The 10,028-nt window shown below is 29.1% G+C and overlaps 1 protein-coding gene across 1 annotated transcript in view; it reads left to right on the top strand.

The window, feature by feature from the left end:
- Positions 1-1,411: 1,411 nt before the first annotated feature.
- Positions 1,412-10,028, top strand: part of LOC111628286 (golgin subfamily A member 7-like) — a 35,112-nt gene continuing 26,495 nt past the window's right edge. The window contains exon 1 of the mRNA XM_023372039.1: positions 1,412-1,541. Within this exon, the coding sequence (XP_023227807.1) occupies positions 1,509-1,541 (33 nt within the window). The 5' untranslated portion in view covers positions 1,412-1,508. The remainder of the gene's footprint in view (positions 1,542-10,028) is intronic.

The raw sequence follows: 10,028 nt of genomic DNA, 5'->3' as shown, positions 1-10,028 counted from the left end.
AATTTTTGAAATACATGTTCGTAGAAATTACAGATCATAAATACTATATAAATATAAAGATAAAAGTTATTAATTTCGAATACATATTCCGAAACCTTCTCGTTGGCACCTTTATTAAATCGGCGCCTGTGGCATGGGCCACATTGGCCATACCCTAGTAACGGCTCTGCTAACAGCCTATATCTGAAATCCAAGAACTAAATCTATTGACATTTAATCCACTTCTCTAACCTGTTCCTAACTTTTTTGGTTCAACTTTAATCTCTCTATCTCATTATTAATAAACACAATATAAATTTTGAATAACATCATAGCTCTTTTCTCACTGCAAACTACAATAATTCACCTAACATTAATAAATAAATAAAAAGATANGTTCACGTGTACACGTTTAAAACGTGCGCCTCAACCTCTCTAATGTAGACTGTACAATTTTTGAAATATGTTAGTAGAAATTACAGATCATAAATACTATATAAATATAAAGATAAAAGTTATTAATTTCGAATACATATTCCGAAACCTTCTCGTTGGCACCTTTATTAAATCGGCGCCTGTGGCATGGGCCACATTGGCCATACCCTAGTAACGGCTCTGCTAACAGCCTATATCTGAAATCCAAGAACTAAATCTATTGACATTTAATCCACTTCTCTAACCTGTTCCTAACTTTTTTGGTTCAACTTTAATCTCTCTATCTCATTATTAATAAACACAATATAAATTTTGAATAACATCATAGCTCTTTTCTCACTGCAAACTACAATAATTCACCTAACATTAATAAATAAATAAAAAGATATGCGTTTAGCCTTGGTAAACTCCAAAGTCACCCTATATCCTAAATCTCTTTTTTTGTAACACTTTAAATGTATTCCATCTTAACATGTGGTTTAGCATTTCTATACATTTCCATAATTAAATGTATATAATTTTCATCTACCCCTTTTCTTCCAGATTGAGTTCTCGGGAATCCCGTAAACATCCCATATTAATAATGAATATACAGGCTTAAAATAGTATTTATAAGCAGTCCTTTTAAAAAAGACAAAAGCAATATCTTCCCAGTTAAAAACGAGAAAATTTCATTTTTAAAAAGAATTTCGAATGTTTTACAGCTGACTATCCCTATGCTCGAACCAAACTTTTGCCGTGAAGCGATTGCAGCGCTCGAAGTGGCAGAAATATTTATTACGCCACTATCGTAGCATTATAGCTATATCTATTGACTCTGATGCTACGTCACCTACAGTTCAGAAGCAGTGTTGCCAAATATTTTAAATAAAACATAAATACAAATTCGAAATTCTGAATGAAAACTGAAATATTTGTGTATATTTCATTCACAAAAGATTTTAAACGAATTTAATTATTATATACACAATTTAAATTTAAAATAAATTATTAATTATTAACTATAATTAAAATGTCATCGATCTTTTCTACATAAAAAAAAATTAAATCGACGAATTTTTCATATTTGAAGTCACGTGGCGCTTCATCCCCGGATGTTGCTAACACTTAAGATGGCGGCGGGTCAAGTAAGTCATATTAGCTCTTTAAATATAGTAACTAAAGTTATTGTATAGAATGTTAAATATTTAATGTTTGAACGTATTTATTCGGTTATAGAAAACTGTTAATTTGATCGGACGTCGTTAAATATATTTAATTTTGTTATAATCGTTCAAAAATTGAATTGACGTAATGAAGTGGTAATGTTTTGAGTGCGAAAGAACGTGCAAATTGGCAACAGAATGAAATTTACATATTAAAATACACGTGACTTAAATACATTTAAAGGGAATTTAAGTAAATAATGATCGAGTGAACTCGTAAACTGTTTACTCTTGTCAAAACTTTAAATTTGTTCAATGTTACGCTGTTTATTGGAGTATATAATTGCGTATTTTTCTTAATATAAACGTGGGCGGTTGTTTTTAATTATAAATTAGAAAAAAAATACCAAAAAATAATCGTATTATTTAGAAGTGAGTTTTAATTCGAAACAATAAATATTTATTGATTTGATAAATTTTATAAGGACACGTCGTTAATTTATCTCAAGAAATTGTTTCTGGAGCAAACTTCTGCATAATAGAATCCTGTCCTGGTTAATTTCGATAGGGAAGTTTATGGGTGTTTCCACATCCTTTAAATATGACAAAATATTAAATGATGAATTTCCATTTAATAATTTTTGATGTGACATTTAAATACTTTACTTTCTACGATTACTAAAAAGGCCCCTTTGTTTATCCTGGGTTTGGTTGGGCTGCAATAGGATGAAAAAAGTTCGAGCCGTCCCGGAATGACAGGTGGGGACGAACGAGACATTAAATACACCCGGAATGACCGGGTGTATTTAATGTCTCGTTCGTCCGACCGCTTGAAAAATTAAATTGCTAAATTCCTCTTATTCTGTATTTTAGTTAGAACTTGTTAGTTGTAGAAGTGGAAATGAATGATGGTAACATTACTAAAGAAGCATGAGCTTAATGAAGATAATTATTAAAAAGATCCAAATAATTAAACAAAATAATAAAATAGATTATAAGTTAATATTTTTTGTATTTTTTGTTTGATTATCTGTGTTTCGGTCATATTCCGTTTGCTGTAGATATTTTATAGTTAATTTAAAGTATTTAAGCTTTAAATTTACTAATGAATGAACCTGAAAACAATTATATTTCAAATTTTTGTATTCCATTCTAGAATTGTTTCAAAAAAACAAAGGTTTGTGGCAGTATGGCTGCATTTATTTATGCAGCAAGAGTGTAACGAAATGATGTCATGAGCAGCGTTGGCCATTTAGAAAAAAAATGGGTTTCAGATTGTTCACTGTAAAGTGCTGCATAAAAAAGTGCCACCTGTGTGTTTGACATTCAATTGAGTTAGCCTGAAGATGGTGATAATGAAAGTACTAGGAGATTTTTTTTCTAATAAAAGAAGCTAATACTGATAGACAGTTGTTTTCTTATTAATTCATTTATAATCTGTGTTTATTATAAACAGAAACTTATCTGCAGTATATAAATAGTATCCAGTATTACAAAAAACAAATTTTTAAATTTGTTTTTCCTGTTAGTGACTGTCCATGAATATAGTAGTTTACTTTAACAAGTATATGTTAAAAGGAAAATATGTAATAATATACTTTTTATGTTACTTCCTGTTCATTTGAATTTTGATTAATTGCATTATTATTTTGTAATAACTATATTTTTATATAAGTTTTGCATTGTGATGGAATTATATTTACGTTGTTATGTAAAATATACAGTAGATTAGTTCTCCACAATAAAATAAAATAAAAATATATTTTTTGAAAAAGTAATGTTGAATGTATATTAAAGCAATTAAAAGCTAATAGAAATATTAAATTATTTAAAAATTTTTGTATTTAAATGAATATAAACAAATTACAGTAACATTAAAAGTTTGAAATTATAATTATTTTGATTCAAATTTATTACAAAACATTGGAGATAAATATATTTGTTTCTTTTTTTTTCTTTCTTCCTTTTTTGATATGAAAATATGTGAGTTTCCTTCTGGCATTCAAGTTATTAAAAACATAACATGTAATAAAACATCAATTATCCCATAAAAGATAAAGGTACTAGTTTTTGCCACTTGTAGTAGATTTTGTCTCATTAACACTTTTTTCAAATGCATTGTAAATTATTATTTCTAATCAGTTTATAGGGTATGGTATGTGATTGTTGTAACACCATAGCTGTTATTTTGAGATAAATATCAAAGAAACTTACAAAAGCTTATTGTATTTAGTTACGGTCATGTAAACACCTCTGATGGCCAGTACAGATGATCATTTCTTGCCATAATAAATAATAAATGAAAAAATAAAACCGAATAACTAATTTTTTATAATTCTTAATAATAATTTAATATAAGAAGATTGAAACTAAGTGATCAAAGCTGATGGTTTGACCCTAATTAATTAATTAAGAATATGTACTTTCATTAAGTTTTGGAGGTTTGATTTTGAAATATTACATTTTAGATTGGTTGGAATTGTTTTGTAAATTTCTCTTTTCATTTATTATAGCCTACTCAAAAATTCAGTTCTGATTTATTGGTACCTAAAAATTTTAACTGAAGCCATTTTGAAAATAAAATATAATACAGATAAATGCCAAAACTGCTTCATTCAGGGATCCAAATAAAAACTAAAATGTACTCTTGTATTTGTATGTTATATACTGTTCTCCTTTTTTCAACTGTATGGGAGCTGAGAATACTGAGAAAAGCTCATTTTTTCTGTTACCATGTTGTGATTTCTTTAAACTAATATACATTCTCCAAAAATCTCTCTCTCATCAATACCTATCACATATGGACACATTTTCTGATTTTCTAGTGATTTATAGATGAAATTGAAAAAAATAAACAATGATCAAGGCTTACATATTTTCAATTATACAAGAGTAATTTAGAGAAAATAAAGATAATATTAAACATTGGGTAAAAAAAAAAAAAAAGATAAAGTTAAAATATTAAATGTTTACAATAAAAAGCAAGAAATTCAAAAGAAATGAGATAAGAAGATTAATGAAGTTTAGTCAGTAAATAATAATAAACTGATCAAACAACAAAGCAAACAGATTAGAGATAAATAAGGTTTATAAAATAAATTAAAGATATTTTATTTCTGCATTTTTTAATGTGAACCTTAGATTTGATGATCATCTTTCTTAAGTTTTCTTATCTTTGGTTCCAATTTAGACACTGAAAGGCCAAATATCTCTTGCTGCAAAATCCAGTTTATTTCTGGTTTTCATTAAGGAAACAACTGCTAAATTCACTTTCAGCCAAGTATGTGGAGAGAAAAACAATGAAGAATATTTCAACTGTTTTTCACAATTTAGATATGAAGCTGTATTAGATTTACTTAGGTTTCATCTGTAACATTACTACACATTTGCAACTGCCATTCTTTTTTCAAATGTAGAGCTATGCAAGCAGATAATGATCTGAAATGAGATTGAAAACATTTATACTAATAAAAAGTATTTAGTGCCCTGAACTAAGCAGTTTTGGTGTATGTTTTGTGAAATAGTTCCAATGTTGTCTGTATTAGCTAAAATGTAATAATATATTTATTCTATTATCAATTATAAATTGATTAAAAATATTGTTCGTCTAAATAACTGATTATTATACCCAACTGCTGATTATTTATGGATAGCAAGTTACATTCTATTGAAGGCAATGAAATTGAACATTGAAGAATTCCAAAAGAAGAAAACAATTAAGAAAGGATTTGTTTCTTTATTTTTTAATTGTTACTGTGGTATTGGTGTCAGTCATGTTTGTCAACTTTCTGATAGACTTCATAACAAAATACTTATGTGAAAGCATCATGAACACAGTTAATGATTTCATTGGTAACATTCATAGATAATTTAAAATTCTGTAAGTTTAATAAATATTTCACATACAAAAAAGGATGAAAAAACTATTAAAAGTGTTTAGTCATTTCTCTTCAAAAAAAAGATTCCTTGGGTCACACCACTAGTGAAGTTCAAGAGAGCTAGATAAAGGGTTCACTCACTTCCTAAAAACGTTAGTAAATTTTAAGCTTTTGTTACATGTTGTTTAAAATCGAACTAGATTTATTTTCTTGTGCTAGGAATGAGGAAAATAGAATTTTTAATTTTGATATTGCTATATTATAAATAAAACTACATGATAAAATATATGAGACAATTATCATCATAAAGCTGACTGTAATATTTCCCAGAATAAGAATGAAGTCAATGCTAGATCTTGGATAAGTATCATTCTACCATCATTGCTAAATACCAAAGATAGAACGAAAACTTTGAAAATACAATGCATCTTAAGATTTTACATTTTTCAATTTTTTTTTATAATCTCGAATTACTTGCAAAAATGTTGGAAATTCAAATACATTGTAACAGTTTCATATCTTATAATTTTTTAATGTGTATTATATATATACCATATTCTACTATGTTGTAATGAACTTGAAACTATTTTCTTTTGCTTATTAGAACTGTAGACTAATTAATACCAACCCCATTCTTATTTGGCCGGATGGTCGAGCAGTCAAGGTGGCAGCCTACCGCTCTGGGGGACCTGGGTTCGAATCCAAATAAGCCGAAAAATCCCCAGGAATTTTTTGGGGATGGTCCGTTTGGATATGTCGGGCCCCGTCTCTCACCACCCGGCAGTCCCATTGTGGGCCTGGCTGAACCCATAATGGGCTTGCAAAAAGAGGCCCTCTTAGAGCACACAGGGCGGAAAGAGTTAAAAAAAAATCCCATTGTTATTCGGGGAAAAGACTATAGTTTTGTTGATGCTTCATTTTGTTATTGGAAAAACTGATTTTTTTTTTCTATTGCGTGAATACTGAAACAGGAGGTTTAGGAAACCAATTTATTTTTATTAAGTCTGTTAAGTATCAAATAATTTTTAGTTACACTAGAATATAAAATTTTAGTAGTAATAAAAGCTTAAAGTAATTTTGCCAAATTATGTAAAAATCACCATTAAAAAAATTATTTAAGTTTAAAAAACACTATCACACTAGCTCAAAGTTAAAATTGTTTGTGGTACTATCATTTATGAGATGTGAATAAAAAATAACTTTTATATTATTAATTATAAAAAGTCAAAAATAGGTTTAATTTTGAGATAAGTTTTTGAAAATATTGTAAATGCCAATAATAATAAAAATTTTCATTAAGTCCAACCCAACTTGATATACAACACATTACTCTTCCCTGTCTCCCCACCCCCTCAAATTCAGTACTGTACTTCAAACTTTAATGGTATTAACATCCCTTATGTACAAGTTATTGTGCTGAATTTCATTTCTTAATCTTTATCCTGAGATGTTAAATAAAATAAGATACCAATAAACACAGAGAGAGAGTTTTTTGTTTTTTTAGTTTAAGGAATTTTAAAATGTCCAAATTTGCAAAAAACCCACAGGATTAAATTTGACATTATCCTAATACTTTCCCATATTATATATATGAAACTTTAGGCCAATTCTTTTCTTCTGGATTAATTATTAAAATGTTAATTTAATTATAATTATTAAATTTAGCAAGAGATGGTGCCTAACACCTATCTCTACTGCCAAATTACTTAGCATTTAATTATTAATAGTAGTAGTAGTAATATAGCCTGATATAATCTGGCAGTTGTTTGGCTTTAATATATATAACTGTTGGGTTTTAGATGTTGATGTTTGCCTTGTGCATTTGTCATTAATCAGAGTACTACTTTACTTAATTCTATTTATTAATATCGGTACAAGATGGCAACTTGACTGCCTACATTGGTCAAATTATGTAGTCAATTAATTAAATTATAGGAGTAATCTAAATGTATTTTTATGAATTCAGTAATTAAGTCTAGGACTGCTCAGCACTTTTATGAGGTCTCAGGGTAGATTGGACTCTTTCGTTTCTTTGTGGGCCCTTTTAACTGTTTTTTTTTTTTANTTGTAATACAGTATTTGATTTAAAAGTTTTATGATGGAGAGATTCTTTAGTAGTCTTTTTCTTTGATATCAAATGTCTTTGTTAGTCTTGTTTTAACGTAAGATCCATAACAATTTAGTAATGTGGACATCCTTGCAGATCATTTTATGAATCTTGCCAAGAGCTGCATGTTATCTGACTTAGGCTTTAGCATATTTAAGCTGGGTATCCATATGAGGTATTTCACTACATGATTTAAATGCTTTTGGAACTGCACATGTGCAACCTAAAAAATGAGTTTCTAAATTGCATATAACCACACAATTTAGACACTTGAGTTGTCATCGCAAATTTTGTTCTCTGTGGGATACATAGAAATACAAATAAATTGTTTTGGCTGAGCGTCTATTACTTTGTGGGAGGAGGAAGAATACTGCTTGCTTAGTAAAGAATGCAACTTGGAAACTCCTTACTTACAAGAAGGATATTATCAACAAATGGAAATACTACTTTAAATTAATGATCTCCTAAACCCAGAGGATGCCAGAATGACTGATATAGGTAGAATGAAATTTGGGATAGAGAATGGTCATGCTCGGCAGAAGTCAGAAAATCAACTGAATTACATAAATATGGTAAAGCAGCAGGTGGTGATGAAATCTAAATTGAAATTTTGATATGTTAATGGTATATCCTGGTTAACTTGTATTTGTCAGCTGGCATGGGTTTCTGAGAAGACACTGAAGTAATGCCACACTGTGGTTATAATTCCTATCTTCAAGAAGGAAAAAGGAGTGGATGCTCTAATTATCAGTTTATCTCTCTGCTCAGTCTCCCTGAAAAAGTCCATGCTAAGTACTTAGAAAAGAGATTCAGAAGTACTGTATAGTTGAGGCTTCATTACTGGATGAACGGTATAGTGCTTTTGCATAGCAGAAACATATTGGACTAAATTTTGAAAATGCCAGGTATGCAAAAAAAAATTTATGTTTGTTTCTGATATCTTGAGAAAGCATATGACTAAATTCCTCAAGATAAGTTATGGGAAGTGTTACATGAACATGGGATTAATGATAATTAGCATCCTTTAAATTTCTGTATGCTTGCTCAGATTCAAGTGCTTAGTGTTAAGGTTAAAGATAAATAGTGTTAAGTCAAACCCTTCAGTATGCTTGTTGAACTTTACCAGAATTGTATTCTATCATCATTGGTTTATTATTTACACAAACTGGGTTGCTAATGCAGCTGGGATGAAGTGTTGTTCTTGAAGATGATAGAATAGGTCTAATGCCATTTGGTTCTACTCAGTTGCTTGCAGAGTGATGTTCAGAATGTACTCCAAAGACTTTTAATTATTTGTAATGATCTGGGATGAAAGTAAGTGTGCCAGAAACTGAAGTGTTGATACTCAAGAAATTCTGTTCAACATACTCTTCTGTAAAGTGAAGTTATATTGAGGCAAGTGGAGAAGTTTAAATATTTAAGGATTGCATTCACAAATGATGGAAGCAAGACAGAAATATCCAACTTACCATACTAAGGAAATTAATTCAGTCAGTAGTGTCAAGAAAGAGCTAGGGTTGAAGGCATAGTTGTCAGTTTTCTACTCAGTCTCACTCCTTGCCTATGGGCATAAATGTTCAGTAATGATCAAAAGAGGACAATTGTAAATACAAGCTGCTAGAGTTAAGAGGCTTGACAGAGTTTATAACAGTGGCATCCAAGAATCTCAATATTGAGCCACTGCCTCTATTTTGAAAGATCGTAATTACATTGGTTTGGAATTATAAACAGGATGCCTTAGGAATGACTTGTAAAGAGTCTTGTTTTCTACCCCAATTGGCTCAGACCACATGGATGACCAAGAGTCGGATGAATTGCATCTGGGAATAAGTTAGACAGGTCTTGGAATTCGAGAAAAATAGCAGAATTCATTTAATTGAATATAAGCAGGAAAAATAGAAAATTGACAAATACTATATGAATTGATTTGCATAGAATTCAAGAAGGAAATAAGATTGACTATTAAAATATATTTGAAGGAAAATTGAACAATTTAAAGAGCAGCAGATGTGAATAAAATTATTGAATAAATTTCAGGAACAAACCATAAGTTATATATTGGAGTGATGTGCTTCAAAGTCCTCTTTCTGTTTACATCCTTAATCCTTAGTTGTTATAGTAGATTTGTCTTGAAAGTAGTGCATCAAATAAAAATGCATAACACTGGTTGGGTGAACATGTGTTAATCAAGGGCCACCTTTATTTATTAGTTATCTTTTCTATTTATAAGGATTTTTGAATTCATTTACTAACTGAATTAATTGGATAATGCAAAATTATTTATTTGTCACACAAAAATAATGTTAGTAGATTATAAAGTTTTGCATCTCTATGGCAAATTCCCATGTAGTGGAAAAGAAATGATATAATAACATATTGTTTAAATTAATTCTAAGCATTTAAAAAATATATATATATTCTAAGCATTCTTAGAAAATATATATATATATTTATATATATGCTTAGAATTAATTAATAAAAATA

This window comes from Centruroides sculpturatus, unplaced genomic scaffold, assembly GCF_000671375.1.
Source record: "Centruroides sculpturatus isolate CEXI.00-Female unplaced genomic scaffold, Cexi_2.0 scaffold466, whole genome shotgun sequence".
In the NCBI taxonomy this organism is placed as follows: domain Eukaryota; kingdom Metazoa; phylum Arthropoda; class Arachnida; order Scorpiones; family Buthidae; genus Centruroides; species Centruroides sculpturatus.
The sequence above is the reverse complement of the archived record's forward strand: the minus strand, read 5'-3'. Positions and strand labels throughout refer to the sequence as shown.